Source organism: Lytechinus pictus, chromosome 5 (assembly GCF_037042905.1).
Source record: "Lytechinus pictus isolate F3 Inbred chromosome 5, Lp3.0, whole genome shotgun sequence".
Classification (NCBI taxonomy): Eukaryota; Metazoa; Echinodermata; class Echinoidea; order Temnopleuroida; family Toxopneustidae; genus Lytechinus; species Lytechinus pictus.
This window is the reverse complement of record NC_087249.1, coordinates 14033987-14051869: the sequence shown is the minus strand read 5'-3', so window position 1 is coordinate 14051869 and position 17883 is coordinate 14033987. Positions and strand designations below refer to the sequence as shown.

Below are 17883 nucleotides of genomic sequence, written 5' to 3'. Positions count from 1 at the left end.
TATATTGAAATACCACATCAAATTTGGATATATAAGCTAAACAAAATTATGACATTTTTTTTCTTAGTTTTCACGAAAGAGTTATCATGCACAACACGGGTGATAAAGCGAAATCATCCGTCTTGTGTAGGTCATGGCATGATAGGTGTAATTTAATGGCGGCGGGGGGGGGGGTGATGATATTTAATTTCATATCTCATTTTCTTTTATGTCCTCATGGGAAAAGATTATTTTTTTGGGGGAAAAAATGACATTTTGGCCATCCATAGTATTGGAGTAAATGGAATTGTAAATCCTTACCAATGTGGCCAATTTGAAGTATGCATAGGTATATAGTGATTACAAATTTTTACCACTTTTAAAAATTCATAACTTTTTTGTTGTTCGTCTGTTCGACATTGGTCACATTTTCATCTGTATACATGTATCTACTCGTCTGATTTGTCATTTTCCTCGTAAAACAACGTTTGTTTGGGCTGGATTCGCCTGTAAACAAGAAGGGGATATAGCTCAGTGGTAGAGCATTCGACTGCAGATCGAGAGGTCCCCGGTTCGAACCCGGGTATCCCCTGCTATTTTACCCTTTTTCAAAATAACAAGAAAATCCGATAAATCCAACACTTCTAGGTCAAGTCCACCACGACATTTGATTTGAATTGATAAAGAAACCTAAGTAGCATTATATTGAAATACCACATCAAATTTGGATGTATAAGCTAAAAAAAATTATGATATTTTTTCCCCTTATTTTTCACGAAAGAGTTATCATGCACAACACGGGTGACAAAGCGAAATCATCCGTCTTGTGTAGGTCATGGCATGATAGGTGTAATTTAATGGCGGCGGGGGGGGGGGGGGTGATGATATTTCATTTCATATCTCATTTTCTTTTATGTCCTCATGGGAAAAGATGATTGTTTTGGGGGGGAAAATGACATTTTGGCCATCCATAGTATTGGGGTAAATGGAATTGTAAATCCTTACCAATGTGGCCAATTTGAAGTATGCATATAAGAACAGTGATAACAAATTTTTACCACTTTTAAAAATGTATAACTTTCTTATTGTTTGTCAGATATTGGTCACATTATCACTTATATACATGTATCTACTCGTCTGATTTGTCATTTTCCTCGTAAAACAACGTTTATTTGGGCTGGATTCGCCTGTAAACAAAAAGGGGATATAGCTCAGTGGTAGAGCATTCGACTGCAGATCGAGAGGTCCCCGGTTCGAACCCGGGTGTCCCCTGCTATTTTACCCTTTTTCAAAATAACAAGAAAATCCGATAAATCCAACACTTCTAGGTCAAGTCCATGACTACATTTGATTTGAATTGATAAAGAAACTTAAGTAGCATTATATTGAAATACCACATCAAATTTGGATATATAAGCTAAACAAAATTATGACATTTTTTTTCTTAGTTTTCACGAAAGAGTTATCATGCACAACACGGGTGATAAAGCGAAATCATCCGTCTTGTGTAGGTCATGGCATGATAGGTGTAATTTAATGGCGGCGGGGGGGGGGGTGATGATATTTAATTTCATATCTCATTTTCTTTTATGTCCTCATGGGAAAAGATTATTTTTTTGGGGGAAAAAATGACATTTTGGCCATCCATAGTATTGGAGTAAATGGAATTGTAAATCCTTACCAATGTGGCCAATTTGAAGTATGCATAGGTATATAGTGATTACAAATTTTTACCACTTTTAAAAATTCATAACTTTTTTGTTGTTCGTCTGTTCGACATTGGTCACATTTTCATCTGTATACATGTATCTACTCGTCTGATTTGTCATTTTCCTCGTAAAACAACGTTTGTTTGGGCTGGATTCGCCTGTAAACAAGAAGGGGATATAGCTCAGTGGTAGAGCATTCGACTGCAGATCGAGAGGTCCCCGGTTCGAACCCGGGTGTCCCCTGCTATTTTACCCTTTTCCAAAATAACAAGAAAATCCAATAAATCCAACACTTCTAGGTCAAGTCCAACACTACATTTGATTTGAATTGATAAAGAAACTTAAGTAGCATTATATTGAAATCCCCCATCAAATTTGGATGTATAAGCTAAAAAAAATTATGATATTTTTTTCCTTATTTTTCACGAAAGAGTTATCATGCACAACACGGGTGATAAAGCGAAATCATCCGTCTTGTGTAGGTCATGGCATGATAGGTGTAATTTAATGGCGGCGGCGGGGGGGGGGGGTGATGATATTTCATTTTATATGTCATTTTCTTTTATGTCCTCATGGGAAAAGATGATTTTTTTTTTGGGGGGGGGAAATGACATTTTGGCCATCCATAGTATTGGAGCAAACGGAATTGTAAATCCTGAACAATGTGGCCAATTTGAAGTATGCATAGGTATATAGTGATTACACATTTTTACCACTTTTAAAAATTCAAAATTTTTTTGTTGTTCGTCTGTTCGACATTGGTCACATTTTCACCTATATACATGTATCTACTCGTCTGATTTGTCATTTTCCTTGTAAAACAACGTTTGTTTGGGCTGGATTCGTCTGTAAACAAGAAGGGGATATAGCTCAGTGGTAGAGCATTCGACTGCAGATCGATAGGTCCCCGGTTCGAACCCGGGTGTCCCCTGCTATTTTACCCTTTTCAAAAATAATAAGAAAATCCGATAAAACCAATACTTCCAGGTCAAGTCCACCAGTTTATAAGAATTCACAGAGAAACATAAAAGAACATTATATTTAAAGTCTTCCAACTAATTTGGATGTAGCTAAAGGAATTATGACATATATTTTCACGAATTTATGCACAACAAGCAATATTATTTTTAACAGAATTTTCTCCTATATCTATCTAACTCATGTGTATCTTTTTCTCCGGGTCCTTTAAGAAGGGGTATATAGTTCAGTGGTAGAACATTCGACTGCAGACGTCTTAAAAACTTTTTAAACTGGGGTCGCTGATTTAAATTTGAAAATAAAAAAATGAAGAAAAAAATTGCTTTCACTACAAACTTGAGGTCATTTCCATTTCGGTCCAAAGAAATTTAAAAAGCCCCCCCCCAAAAAAAAAAAAGGGGGGGGGGGTGGGGTTCATAACACAATGAAGGTCATTTTTGTTACATTTTTTTTCCATTTTTACACACCTCCCATAATATCTGGGGGTGTTGCCTATGGAGAATAATAAACGCATCACCCCCCAAGGAAAATCTTGGGGGCACTGGCGTAAATTTTTGCGTCACACTTTTTGTTCAGGGGTGGGCGGGTGGAGTGGAACAATAGATCACTACCCCCGCCCGTGTGACGCAAGGATTTACGCCAGTCCTTGGGGGTCACCCCCATCAGCACCCCTGCTTCCCAGGGCCATGTCCCAAACCAATGTGATAATCTCGCTTTTCGTTTTTCTATTGCAGGAAAATTCACCTTCAGGAAATGGCTTGTGACGATAATCTGGTCCCAACTAACGACATACTGATTTGAATAGATATATATATATATAGAAGAATAAACAAAATAACGCGCCACACTGGAAAACAGAAATCGTCAAAGTCAATTGTGAAATAGGAAGGTATTACGACGTTTCAAATTTTCTCTTATTTTCACAAAATATTGTACAGCTTCAAAATGGGTGATTCTATCTCAGCAAATGGACTGTTTTTTAATGGAAAGTAGAGAAACTTTTAATTGAAAACACGTACAAATGTATCTCGTAGTTCATAAATACGAAACAAATAGTGACGTCATACCACCTGCCCCGTTTGCATACCAGCAGTTTCGTGTATGACTGGGTTTTTTTTAGATCGAGCGAAATTTTAAATGTCATAATTTTACATCAGATTTTGATGACAGTTTTAGCGTTTTGTAGTCATGCTCGTATGGATTTTGTTTTGGGATTGACTTGGGCTAGATGGAAGGTTCTATGAAAAAAGATTTAATATCAAACTAACAAAATATTTAACAGCAATTGATTGAGAAAGTCAGATCTTAAGTCTTCGTTTTAGGAATACTGTGAAATAAAGTTGTGAATTAATATTATTTCTTAATTATTGAACCCTTGGGTAAAGGCTAGGACGTTGGTTTATTTTGCAGGTCTGATTCACGGTTGTTTCGTTATCTCCTCTCGACCAACCATTCGCTTCTGTACCCACTATTTCAAGTCTATATCATAAAAATTGTACTGCATGAAGGGGATATAGCTCAGTGGTAGAGCATATATCGAAAACTTGCATACAGTGTAGCGGACATGTAAAAACATAGCAGACGACGTTTGCAGACCTCGCGATCATCGTATGACTAGCGGTGCAGAATGTTCCATTGTGGCTTTATGGGGGAGATAGCATTACAGAGGGATAAAATGTATACACAAATAATGTTTCAGCGTTGATTCACAATATTTTGTGTCGATTTCATAAATTATTGTTGTTTGAACATTTAAAACATAATTATAAAGTGAAAGGAATAAGCAAAACTTAATTTTCAGACTTACCTATGCAGTGGTAAGCTAGGATGCACCCCTCGTATACATAATTGACCCGTCACAGTTTTCAGAGACATATCCAACTTTCAGAGAATAAAATTGATTTTTGTTGGCAAAAATAACGGTATCTGATATATTTATATCTATAGTTCGGACTAACAATGTATATATATTTATACATACCTAATAAAATGTTCAGCACTGCAATGGAAAGAGCTAGAAAACCGCTGTGACTCGAACAACACACCGACGTACACAAAAACTCTGTCCAGCCCTATATGTTGAATGCACGTCGAGTGTAGGATTGCTCTTCGGACATCACTATCACAAAGAAAATCTCCTCTGATTTGATGATAAAAGTGCACTATTTCCTTATTAACCAATCTCCGTGGTTCTTTAATGAGTATTTGCCTTACAATGTGCCCTTTATTATCATCTGGGCGGAAATTTTTGATACCATCACCCACCGATGTGACGACGGATATAATCCACCCGGGTACTATAAAAATGTCCCCCAAACCCATTATCCCAATACATATTCCTGACTATGGATGGTTTTGAGTGATTTTAATGTAATAAAGTGCCACATTTCCCACCAATTGAATTTTTAAAAAGTTATGGTCATCTGATAGAAGAAGTTGTTAACATTCATTTCAGGGGGGCGGAAATTCTATATGAATCAACACTTGTCCTTGATACACATTTGTTTGTGAAAAAAGGGTATGATGCAAGGGAATTCTGCGTGTTATAAGGGTGCGCGCGTGCAGCGAGGACCTTCTGTCCGCTAGTTTTCCATATGTCGGAGTCGACTGCAGATCGAGAGGTCCCCGGTTCGAACCCGGGTGTCCCCTGATCATTGCTATTTTACTTTCCATGGTGGCACAATAGGGACCACTAAGGCAATAAATGTATATTTCTTTTCAGAGAAGGGAGATTTCACATTGCATTAAAGATATTGTTGATTAATATGTCAAAATTGTCAATAACGATGGAAGTAACCATGGAAACTACAAGGGTGCACAGGGAATTGGGAAGGGGGTCGATATTTTTCAGTCACATATAGCATATATGGTGAAAATAAACATCAAGTAGGCAAAGGGTCAAATAATCCTCCCATTAAAAGGGGGCTGGGAAAGAGGAAGTGGGGGAGAAAGAGAGAAAGAAAGAAAGAAAATAAAAAGAAACAAAGAAAGAGATGAGGGCGCCAGAGGGGGAGGTACAGTCCTCACTTATTTTAGGATAAATCAATTTGTTTGTTTTAAGGAATTTCAATTTTTTACGAAAAAATTGGTAAGCCTATTTATATCCGATTCCCACCATCAGTAACAGGGTTTTGGCGTTGTGAAACATATTGCGTTGTCAAAACCTTATTTAACTAGAGATTTAAAAGTGGGTCGGGGCCCCGTCTTACAAAGAGTTGCGATTGATCCGATCAATCACAACTATGGACGGCCAGCAACGTCAACATGTATTATTCATGTTTGTTCAAAATATTTCTTGCTATGCTGATGTATATTCGTGCAATCATTGTTTTCTTGAAAATTCACAGCGCTTCTTTTAGTTTACAAAGGACATTGTGCAAATTTCCTGTAGAAAAAATTATGACACTGATGGATTTCCATAGAGTTACGATTGATTGGATCAATCGTAACTCTTTGTAAGACGGGGCCCTGGTTCATGGTCATCATTGCATTGTTGTTTCGTCATCCGTGATGTCCAGTCATCCGTTTCTATCCACTACAGGAAGGAAGTTCAATCTCTATTATCCCCTCAATAAAACATGAAGGGGATATAGCTCAGTGGTAGAGCATTCGACTGCAGATCGAGAGGTCCCCGGTTCAAACCCGGGTGTCCCCTAACTTATCTTTTACCCTTTTCATTGTTTGAGGAGCTCCGTAGGAGAGGGAGAGGGGAGAGGGATGGGATGGGATGGAATGGGGTGGAATGGGAGGGGGGGGGTTGTCATTTATTGATAAGACTACACCGGTAAACTTTGATGTGTTATCAGACAATTCGTCTTGTACAAAAATTTCTTGTCCGTTAGTATTTAGATTTAACAAAAGTTAACAAAAGTAGATTAGCCCTTAAAAAAAGGTTTTTAGAGTTGTCAGTATGAATTAGAAAATGTTTTGGTCTTTCTGTAATTTTTGTAATTGATATAATATACACATTCGGAACTTGTAGAAAAATAGTGTCTAAACTGATTTCAAGAGTCTGTACAGTCGTGACTACTCTTATCACAAAGATGTTTGGAATTAGCTGTTGCAACATGATGGCAATATCGAATTGGTATTTCAGGGATATAGGTATACAGCACTGAACTAATTTACTGGAACAGCGCCATCTACATGAAAGGTTCCAATATCTTCGTTGTCTGCTCATGTGCAAGCGAACGAAGTAGTTAGAAGACAGACAGAATGGTGTCCAAAAATGTATCTTACATGGTGTGTATTTATCACATTAAGCATGTCAAGAGCTATGTTTACGGGGTAGGCCCTATATCTATAACCGTGTACATAATACTATACCATCTATTACCTTTTTTGTGATGACGAGCCCCGTGAAAATGACCTTACTCGCCCCCAATCTGATTTATCACTTTTTTGGTTAAAATTTACAAATCTGACCTGCTGGCTGCTGGGTCCGTATTTTAGTTAAGGAAGCTACACATATCTCCAGGAAAACAAAATAATTTTTTCTTTTGTTTTCCTGGAGATATGTGTTTGCCATTAACACTTTTAAAGTGTTAATGGCAAAAGAAAATTGCTATGTCGGTATTTGTGGATTTCTAATGTAATTATGTATTGAATGTACTTGCATTATTAATGGTCAAGTCCACCCCAGAAAATTTTTGATTTTATTCCAAACATCAAACAAGCATTACGCTGAAAACTTTTCATGAAATAAGTTGCAGCAAGAAATAACTAATGTACTTAATTAGTTGTCAATCCAATTGTTTTAGTTCTTAGTAGAACAGTTTTGAATAACCTAATTTCATTAAAAAAAAGAAGAAAAAAAGAACAAGTGGGGATATGACATCATCAGCGCACCTAACGAATATTCATGAAAACATGCCGAGAACTGTTTCACCGGAATAATGCAAATCTTTAAAATTCAATGACTTCGTTATTTGTTATCCGATTTTGATCAAATTTTCAGCATTTTGCTCTGTGAACTGTATTCTATTTATGATTGAGATATAAATATCTCCAGCCCGGAGCATCCCTTTAAATATATTTTTCATAAGAGGATGATACAACCATATAATGAAATTACCCCCATGGCATACCCTGCTCTATTTAACAGTTCAAGGGTACCTGGATCAGAACCGGTCTACCCACGCTTTTGGGATCCTGAATAAGGTTCGAAAAAAAAAATCGGAAATACACAGATATATATAACAAAGCCACAAAAGAAGGACTTTGCCCCCAAATTAATGACTCTGTCGAGCATCACGCATGAAAACAAACGACAACCAATGTAACATGGCAATGTACCATCGTAACCCAGGCCCAGTCACTGCGGCTTAATATTTTGGAATTAGTGTCTTTGTCCAATTCGGACTATCTAAAGTCGGCACACTTCTGGAAGGAAAACTCTATCTGGTGTCAAAGTTTGGTATTCGGAAGGCTGACGAACTTCATTATGCAACCCCGGCTGAAATAAAAATTCATATCCGTCCGGATGTTCAGGGTTTCCGTATGGAAAAAGTGGATGATCATTACTGTATACCGATGAAGTGAATGGACCTGCAATCATTGTTGCATTGGAATTAATTTTGGAGTTTTAATCTTTGATTGCATTGTTCTAAACAGTCTGCGGCCTGGCATGATTGCTTTGAGCAGGTGAGTATATATGCTGTATAATGGCACCAGGCTAGTTGAAGTGACAAGCTAAACAAGGGGGGGTGGGGGGGGGGGTCTGAGTGTAGAATTTATTTCAACAAAATTTGACATTATTCGCATTTTACTAGAACACAGTATTTTTTTACTAGATCATCTACCAATTAATTTCCTTTGTTTGAAGAGTTATTTGACTATAAAAATAAAGGGTTGCTAATAATGATAAGAAATGGACGATTGGAAGATTCCTAGAAGTCTTTAAACATCGTTTGTACGATTCGGATATATATAGATAAGTATTGGAATATGATAAAATGGTACATTTATTGAATCAATTCGATGCATGCAGACCTACTGGGAGTGCAGATTTATAGCTGAAGTGAATACCCTTGCCATTTAATACAATGAAACATTATTCATATCATTCATCTTTACATGGTTAGTGCTGTAACTGTTTCTTTTTTTTTTACCAAGACATTTCAAGAAAGTAACACCGATTATATAATCAGATCAGCCGTTTTTGACTGATTTTCATCCAAATCCTCTCAGGAATGTTGACAATATGCAGACTTCATTAGGCACCTATCATGATCCCTTGAAGTCTATGACCAGCTGCAGAACTCTACAAGACATCGCAGAGATTCACCTAGAGGAAAACCATGACCGAATTAGGGTCTCCTGCAAATGTCACAGGTTCCGGACTGGACACCCGAGAGATTACCAGGGGCTGGACACAGAAGGCACAACGTCAAATGTGTATGTGTCAACAGAGTCAAAAGAACCGAACAGAACATTGCTGACTTCTCCAAGCCATATCTATGAGCCGGAGTCTAACATGTGTAAGAGCACATCTTCAAGCATGCCAACCATGTCAAAAGAATCAAACAGAACATTGCTGACTTCTCAAAGACATATCTATGAGCCGGACTCCCAGGACACATCTTCATTAAGAGTGCAAAACACATCAGAAGAACCAAACAGACCTTTACTTAGGTTTCCTAGCCAGAGTGTAAACCACTCAAGGACACATGGTCTGGGAGCAGCGAGATTCATTTTAACGGTGCTTGTTCCTTGTGCTGCTCTTTTGGTGACTTTATCCATGGCATTCATTTTGATTTCGTGGAGTAATGCACAAGCGCGGCTCTTGGAGAGGGTGGCGTTGCTGGAAGAAAGACTTTCAGAAGTTGGCAAGACTTGTAATTGTGGGATGCCAACTGAAGGTGAGAGTGGACAAAAAGGCTTCATGAATGGTGAAAGACGGGAGAACAAGTTTGCATTTTTGATGGCTAGTGGTCAAGGGAATGTCTTGGGAGTAGAGACAGAGTCGAAGCCTGATAGAGATCTTCATTCCTTACAGGACGTTCATTCGTTACATGAACTTAAAGAAGTTCTAAAAGCAGTAACCCCCGAGGTAAGATTATTGCTAAGTACTAAGATTTGCTATTATGTAGGTTTTTATCACCAGGTTCAAGTAGGCAACGTGTTAGTCGGACTGACAAGAAGACATGGGAAGCGTCTCATGAAAGGGCCTGTCCTTGTCGGACGTTTTATCCGACAAACTCTGTTCTATCCGACAGCTATCATTGCCTCTCGGTCAATCAAATTCAAAGAAAGTTGTCAGATCTGTCAACTTGTCGGACAAAAAATGATGGATGAATCCACCCCCAGTATGTGGCAATTGGCAAGTTGACAACGTTCTTTGATTTTAATTAACTAGTCTAGGAAGGACAGGTGTCTGCCTGCTACAATGGTAACTGTCGGATAAAACCGATTACATCGAATAAAACATCCGACAATAATTTTCTGAAACGCTGTAACACCAAACACCAAAAGTTTAAACAATGCAAGTCAATGTCATTGTAATTGTTATCTCTAAAATTGTATTTTGCTTTTTTATCCCTTGCCTCTTTATAATATTTTAAATATTGTTTTATCATGTTAAATGTATGATTTTATCTTGGATGCAAATAAAAGGCCATATCAGCCGATCAATTAATGTAAAACGACCTCGATTTAAACCTAAACTGATGCTGGCTCAACACCTCTCTGGTATGGCGATATACAGTGTGCTTTCCGGTGTCAGGAAAAACCTTTTCGGTATACAAGTATATATGGAGATAACAAATATAAATCAACTTATAATCAGACAGACTAATGTTGATTTCGAACATTTATAATCATGAAAATAGACAATTTTGTGATTTTTTTAAAAATGAAGTTCGGTCAAATACTCAAGTGGTTCAAGAAACCTGGATTGTCAGAAGTAAACAAACTGTGCTAGATAAAAGAAAACCATTTAGGGAAAACCCCGACCACGGATGAGTGCCGAACTAATAGCATTGGCGTATTTATGAAGCCGTTACTGCAATATAAAGGAATACAATATCATTTGTCCTTAGAAAAAGGATTCAGGCATTACTGAGGACAACTATCACGATATACGTTAGATAACACGACAGTTAAGCTCAGTGCACTAAGATCATGTCAAGGAAAGATCTGTGGCAAAAAATGTTTATAGCAATGAAATATTTTACGATTTTGATTTTTGAACACAATCATTGACTGATCCAGAAAAAGTGAAAGAAGTGACATGTGCGGATCGGGGGTGGGGTGTGGACGGGGCGGGATGCGTTACAGGTGGCAGGGGTATTTGCCTATTCAAATTTGTACAAAAAGTGCACGAGTAAAACTGTTATTTGTCTTCAATTTTCTGTATTTCTAAACATGTTCCTCAACGATAATCAAATTTCTTCTCTCCATTGCTTTCCGTGATATACTCAAAGAACATGAAGAATATTCTTATACCACACGAAGCAGCTCCATCCTGCCTTGTCTCCCCCGAAGATTCCTTCCTTTGGATATACCTCCATTTTTGTCCCTAGAATTCCTAGACAGTGCTCCCATTGATTTTAAACCTCTCAAATGACCTATAATTTTTCAGTAATATCAATGAACATGAATTTATTTACAAGAGAAAAATGTCTCTCACTCAAATTCTCATCGCACTTATTCTTTTATTTTTCAATTTGCTAAATGTATATACGTTTCTTAATTCGTGTTAAAGAAATCATTACAATTTCTTGATGAATTGTTGTTGTGACCTGAAGAGCCAGAAACAGTAAGATTTTCTTAAAAAGGAATAATTTTGAGGACAGATAAATAATAATAACCCAGATTTTTTTTTCTTTTACACCACTTCAGATTCATCCGAAAATCCTTATCAAACTCGAAGACGCAATGAGTACCTCGCCTGCATCCTCACAAGTACCTGATAGCAGCACCCCAGTATCATTAGGTGATACGCGGGCATCACTGAACAGGATGCCTGTTATCCCACAAGACAGTGAGAGTGGAAGAGCCAGATACAGGAGAGGCGGTAAGAAAAGAGGACGAGACCGAAATCAATCGGATGAGCAGGTCCAGAGAGCCAGAAGTACTGGAGCTGAAACGAGAGAACCGGGTACGTCATCGGTCAATAGGGAGTTTTGGCTCGACGACGTAGGATGATGATTCAAGAACAGAGTAAATGAATTGTCAAATGACCGTCAAAATAAAGACAACGAACAACTAGATGTCTTTGTCGAAAATTGGTGAACTGGATCGAGCAGCAGTTCGTCCTACGTTTCAGAGCTGACAAACACTTGCGAATACGTCGATTGTCCAGAATCAAGGCTGTTTTTATTCACCAATTTTCGAGAAAGGTTTATTTGCTCTTCTTTGTCACCACGGACATTTGACAATACATTTACTCTGTTTTATGACTCCTCGGAACGTCGCTATGCAAAGGACTCCCTATCTATGCCACAGTCACACCAATTAATCCGACTCCAGACCGACCAACGTTTTAACGTTATTTTCCAATGGCATATTATCGGTCGGTTTGGAGTCGGTTGCTTTAATGTGCCTGTAGCTTTGGTTAATCCTTACCGATATGTAGCAGGGACAGTTGGGGAACAAAAAAGACATTCCCCGCTTCCCTCGTTTTTTCCCTCAACATTCATGACCTTAATTGTTTAGTAATCAATTTCAGTTATCATTAGCCTTGTTCTTGATTGTTGTAAATTCTTATTACAGTTTATGGCATCGGACATTTCGTCACCCGCTTTGGGGTAAAACTTAATCGGAATGTAAAGCAAAGCGAGGAAAAAAATTATTTGAAATGGTGGTAATTTTTATAATCTGAGGAGAGAATGATGTCGGTCTTTAAGGCGTTAAATATTAGTGCTCTTTCCCTCTTCTGAAAAAAATGGTCTTACATTAAACTATTTATTTGAATATGACCTGTGCCACGATGATGATAGAAAAATAACTCCTCCGAAAATTCATTTTACCCAAAATTGATCGTGGGCCCGGTAGCCTCTAAACAGCGCCAGATCGATGTCAATGGATGTGGTCCTATCCCCTGACTCATTGAACACCAAACAGGGTAGCAGTAACTCCCATCTCTTTACGTCTTTTGGTGTGATGCGGCCGGGACTTGAATTCCGACCTTCCTGGTTGTGAGGCGGATGCTCTACCAACTGAGCCAACACACCGTTCATGATGATCTCGAATTTATTCGTTTATTCGACGTCAGGCACTGATATCTCGAATCTGCAAAAGCCATTTAGTGGTAGAGTGTCCGCCTTATAAACGGGGGGTCGGGGTTCGATCTTCGGCTGAGTCATTCCAAATACTTAAATAAAAATGGGCCTTCTTTGCAGGCGCTCCACGTATTGAAATGGAGAAGGGTAAAACTTTATGTTACGCATACTCCGTTTGGAGAACAGTTCATAAGAAGTGGGATAACTATATCAAAATGCATTTTTAATTTTGGTATTCAGATCGAAATTCGACAGAGATAAAAGGCGTCCATTTCCAGGCCAATCTCAATCGAACCACAACAATCGGCGTAGGTGAGGGTACGAATTAATTTTAAGATTTTGCATTCAGAATGACGCAATGCACTCTAATCAAATTGAAAAAAAACATGCTATAGTCAACTCGACTTTGCCTAGATCACCATTTCACCTCCTGCAAAATATACCATCGCACGAATATTTGCTGTGTAAAACATATTGAAAGTTGTAAAAATCATGGCAATCGGGGACAAATGCACAGTTCCTCTGTACAAATATTAAGGTTTATGAATTCGAGCGAATCCCGACAATGCCAACTTATACGTGCGTGACTTACAATCTGCGTTTACTCAATCTGCATGCTATAGATGTGACGTCACGAAAGAATCAGAACAAGTAATCACAGGTCAATGAATTATTGTAACCTAAAATATGAATACAATTATGATGGTGCATTTTGAGCCATTAGATGTGCCCTGTGCGATAGTACGAATATTGCATGCTTAAGCTCCCATGTACATTTCCTTGACTTTGATTGATTGAGAAATGGAGAAGCAATGTTAGCTGTCCGATAGAACAGTTTGTCGGACAAAACACCCGAGAAGGACATGAACCCCCTCCCCCCTCCCCCGGTCTTCTTGTCAGTCCGACTAACATGATGCCTGCCTACTTGAACCTGGTGGTAAAAATCACTGTTAAACAGAATATTTTGACTGGTAATGGTAATGTTTTAAGATGATGGTGGTTAATCAACAAAATCCACATCATTATCTTCACCCTTCGTACTCAAATGTTGCAATTTTGCACAGATGTATAAGTTAAAAAACACAAAAACGTAAAAAATAATGTTCTTCATAATCATTAAATTTTGTAGATGTACGACATGAATAATGCAATTTGTTGTCATCTAACTGATCAACCTAGTTAAAGATAGGTTTCTTTTTTACTTTTTATATTTTTTTTTCGAAACAAGACGATGCCATACTTTTTGAAAACCTTTCATTTTCTTCCTTCTCCCTTTTCACTTGCAAAAAGCTGGTTGGGTTCCTTACTGGGCTCTATCCTCGTCACTACTGAAGGCAGGGTCTGCAGACTACATGGATGAAATCAAAAGGGAATTTCGACTGTCAGCGCGGGGGAACGTTACCGTACGAACTCCAGGATTGTACTACGTATATAGCCAGGTAAATTTTCCCCAACATGTCCTACACTCTCGGAAAAAAATGTTCTTATAGGGTTCTATACTGTCTTGTCCCTTATCTGGTTCTTTTAAAAGTTCTAAACAACCACATTGGAACCCTTTTATGTACCCCATAGAACCATTTAAGGTTCTTGAGCACGTAATGAAACTTTTTGGGAACCCCTTTTCTCGAGGGTTTCAAATACGGGAAAAGGGGTGCAAATTCGAACCCGGCTTTTTTAAAAGAAGCGGGGTTGGCTAAACCGAGTAGGGGGCTGAAGTTGCATAACATTGCCGTTCGATGGTTACTTTCTCACTGATGGCAATGATGACAATGCAATGTTGTTGTTTTTTCAAAATTTTATAAGGTAAAGCCTATAGGGAATTCAAACCAACTTTATTAAACCAATACAATTTGTATTATATCATTTTTCACTAGAACATGTATTGCGACAGTCATGCTGGTGAAACTGGCTACAGACCGATCAAATCTCTTTACGTTATTTCCAGTGACATACCCCTGATCGATCTGGAGTCACTTTCCTTGGTGTGATAGGCGTTTATCATCTGTCATCAACGTTCTAGCGTATTCTAGCATCCACTTCGCAGACGCTTTCCTCAACATTCAGAATCTATTGAAAAGCCTGTCAAATCACAATGGACAGATTAGAGGTCATTGTCGAAGTTGGTGCACCGGGACAACCCATCGTCTTAAGATTCGAACCGGGCAAAAATTGAAAATACGTCCTTTGCCCAGAGTCCAGGACGGCACTGCTGTTTTGATTCACCGAATTTCGACAAAGGCTGTTTTGCTCTGAAGGACTTTTGACAATAGATTCTCTACGTTCCAGAAAGCTTCTGCGTAGTGATTGCGAAAATGCCCTAATATCAAATTTGTGAAACAGTCCCTAAAAGAGACATTAACAAATCATAAATATATATTTTTTCTATCAAACTTTTTAGATGATGTACTACGACCCAAATGAGTACATCGGTCATACCATAGTGATCGATGGTGTCGAAGCATTCACCTGCATCGCCCCGATCTCGGAACAGACAAGCAAGTACAAAACATGCTTCATCGGCGGTCTCGTGTACCTTCCTCCAAGGGCGAAGGTTGCCATTAAAATGCTGTACACCCCTCGTCGAGTCTGCCTGTTTGAAGACACAAGTTATTTCGGCATGTTTAGAGTCACTTGAGGCTTGTATAGATCCGGGTCGAAGCTCCACTTCGTTTGCTTTTACTGAGAGTCAATAACGACTAATGAGCCCCAGACACCGACCGGAGTATTCATTCCAGCCCAGACTCAGACCAAAGTCCATCATGCAACGTGAATATAGTTCGCAACGATGAGTTTGATCTTATTTATTAAAACAATATTAGCAGGGATGGCTTCATGCTAGAAGAAATAGTTGTCTGATTTCATAATCAACATTTTGTTGGGTAAATGAATACATCATGCCTGAGCCTAAGATATGACTGTATACAAAGAGAGCCGTATCAGTTTTCAAAGACAGTCAATTTTTCTGCTATATTTTTCGTGGGTGTCTGATTTAGCCTGCTATATATATGCAGTAGTGTCATAATCTAAATTCACATTGGCTAAGTTCCGAACATATAAAATGATGTTATAATGAACCAGGGTTTTCTATATCATGTATATCATCGGGTGCGGCGCCGGTGCATTTTTAAAAGGAGTGGGGTAAGAAAACATGAAGATAAAGTCACTCTTTTCTCAGCGGTAAAATGGGGGCATTAGTATTTACACAGCCCAGATACAGACATTTTCAAACTCTTCCTTCGTCGTTCTTCGTATGTTTTCTTCGTCTTTTTTTTCGTTTTCTCCTCTTTCTTCCCTATTGCAAAAAATGACTATATACAGGGGTATAAGTCAGCCCTGCCGCCTACCTCCGGGTCTTTGGAGCGGCCTTTCTGCTCTGAACGAGGAACACGTTGTATTTCATGGAAAGACTTCAAGTTGTCGGACGTTTCATCCAATAAATTCTGATTTATCTGACAGTTACCATAGCAACATTAAGACACCTGTGCTTCTTACCCAATCAAAATCAGGGAAAGTTGTCACGTGTCCAAAAGAGAGGGGAACGCTTAATCAACAAGTGTGATATGATATTGTTAATGAAGTCCTACATACGAAGGGCATAAAGTATAACGCACGGTCATCATTAGGGGAAGTTTATGCTCCAGTAACAAATATTTATCAAGTTCATCCGAGCGATTTGGACTCATTTTCCTATTCGAATTTATTTAAGAGTCTGTAGATATGCGCAAGAGGTATCAAAGTTTTCTCTTAGTTTGACCTCCATACGTGTTTAGTAAAAACAAAAATGTGTAAACATCTTTTGACTCCCGGTGTCAAAGAGGGGGGGGGGGGGGGTGATTGGAGTGATAAATTTTATTGTACCTTATTTGCTGCGTGAAAAAGGTGGGTGGTTTTTGTGCCTCTCCTCTGAGAAATTCTGGACTTTGTAAGAATTACATTTATTTTGCACTTAGTTTTGCATATAACTCTTGGCATTCTCAAGTTAATGCTCAAAAAGATCTTTTGTATATTATGTCGATTTTTTAATATTTTGTGGGGTCGCAGAAAAGGTACTGTCATGTTGTACATGTTTCTTACTTCTCAGTGCTTATCATGTTAATGTCTACTAAAAAAATTGTACTTTCATATTAAATGTGGATACAGACATTGGGCAAAATGTATGTTCTAGTATGTTTATATGTAAAATGAATATGAAGAAGAAAAAAAAGAAGAATATAAAGAAGAAGAAGAGGAAAAAGAAGGAGGAGGGACATCACAAACCAAGCCAGGTCTGTTTCACAAAACCGTTCTTCATGTAACGTACGACTTTACGAACCAACTGGTACATATATTATAGTGTGTACTGCCAAATGAGACATTAAGTTCAAGTTTGAATATATTTTAAGATTACATTTCTTTTTGTTTTTAGCATATGAATGCAAAGTTTATTATTTGCTAAAATATGAATATAGTATTATAGGAAATGCAATAGCAGATCATTGTATCACCAGCAGGTCATGACCAGGGGAAATTCTAGGTTTTGAATTTAAGAGAAACACTTTATTACTGGAAACAATTTCGTTAAACAAACTATTCCCAGACAAACCTAAATTTTGCATTAACATTAGCCAGAGAGTAATTCTGTAATTTGATTTGCTCACTTTGTTCGTTACTTTTACTTTTGTTAGATTTCAAAGAGAGCTTGTTATGCAGGGCCCGCTGTAAAAAACAGTTCATAAGAGCTTCTGTGGAAACTCTGGGTAAATGAGAATGGCTAATTATTATATTTTCGAATTGCGTCCTTGTTATCGGGTGTTTGTGTTATTTCAGTTTAGTCAAGATGATTATTTCATTTTGTTCTAGTATGTCTGTTTAAGCAAATAAACCAGACGTAGGCCCCCAAAAAGCCAAAAATCTGCACAGATACGCGTGACCCGCGTCATTTTCTTTTCCCATCTCTTTCATACACACGCTCTACAACCCCATGAACGCACCCCACATGAATGTTCAATGCGTGT

The 17883-nt window shown here is 38.1% G+C and overlaps 1 protein-coding gene and 5 non-coding genes across 8 annotated transcripts; all 6 read left to right on the top strand.

Moving 5' to 3' along the window:
- The first annotated feature begins 499 nt into the window (after positions 1-499).
- Positions 500-571, top strand: TRNAC-GCA (transfer RNA cysteine (anticodon GCA)). Its single transcript has one exon. It is a non-coding gene; the product is annotated as a tRNA-Cys (tRNA).
- Positions 572-1179: 608 nt separating this feature from the next.
- On the top strand, positions 1180-1251 carry TRNAC-GCA (transfer RNA cysteine (anticodon GCA)). Its single transcript has one exon. It is a non-coding gene; the product is annotated as a tRNA-Cys (tRNA).
- Positions 1252-1859: 608 nt separating this feature from the next.
- TRNAC-GCA (transfer RNA cysteine (anticodon GCA)) lies at positions 1860-1931 on the top strand. The gene has a single exon. It is a non-coding gene; the product is annotated as a tRNA-Cys (tRNA).
- A 616-nt stretch (positions 1932-2547) lies between these two features.
- On the top strand, positions 2548-2619 carry TRNAC-GCA (transfer RNA cysteine (anticodon GCA)). The gene has a single exon. It is a non-coding gene; the product is annotated as a tRNA-Cys (tRNA).
- A 3630-nt stretch (positions 2620-6249) lies between these two features.
- On the top strand, positions 6250-6321 carry TRNAC-GCA (transfer RNA cysteine (anticodon GCA)). Its single transcript has one exon. It is a non-coding gene; the product is annotated as a tRNA-Cys (tRNA).
- Positions 6322-7902: 1581 nt separating this feature from the next.
- On the top strand, positions 7903-17786 carry LOC129260481 (uncharacterized). 3 transcript variants are annotated; one of them, XM_054898454.2, is made up of 6 exons: positions 7903-8309; positions 8856-9717; positions 11508-11766; positions 13130-13201; positions 14180-14328; positions 15288-17784. In XM_054898454.2, exons 1-6 carry the CDS (start codon positions 8293-8295, stop codon positions 15522-15524), a joined length of 1596 nt encoding a protein of 531 aa, XP_054754429.2. In that variant the 5' UTR covers positions 7903-8292; the 3' UTR covers positions 15525-17784. The 3 variants fall into 3 exon arrangements, with proteins under 3 accessions (XP_054754429.2, XP_063955929.1, XP_054754428.2); XM_054898453.2 differs by having other exon boundaries at positions 7947-8309; positions 13130-13207; XM_064099859.1 differs by lacking the exon at positions 13130-13201 and having other exon boundaries at positions 7925-8309; positions 15288-17786.
- The last annotated feature ends 97 nt before the right edge of the window (positions 17787-17883 follow it).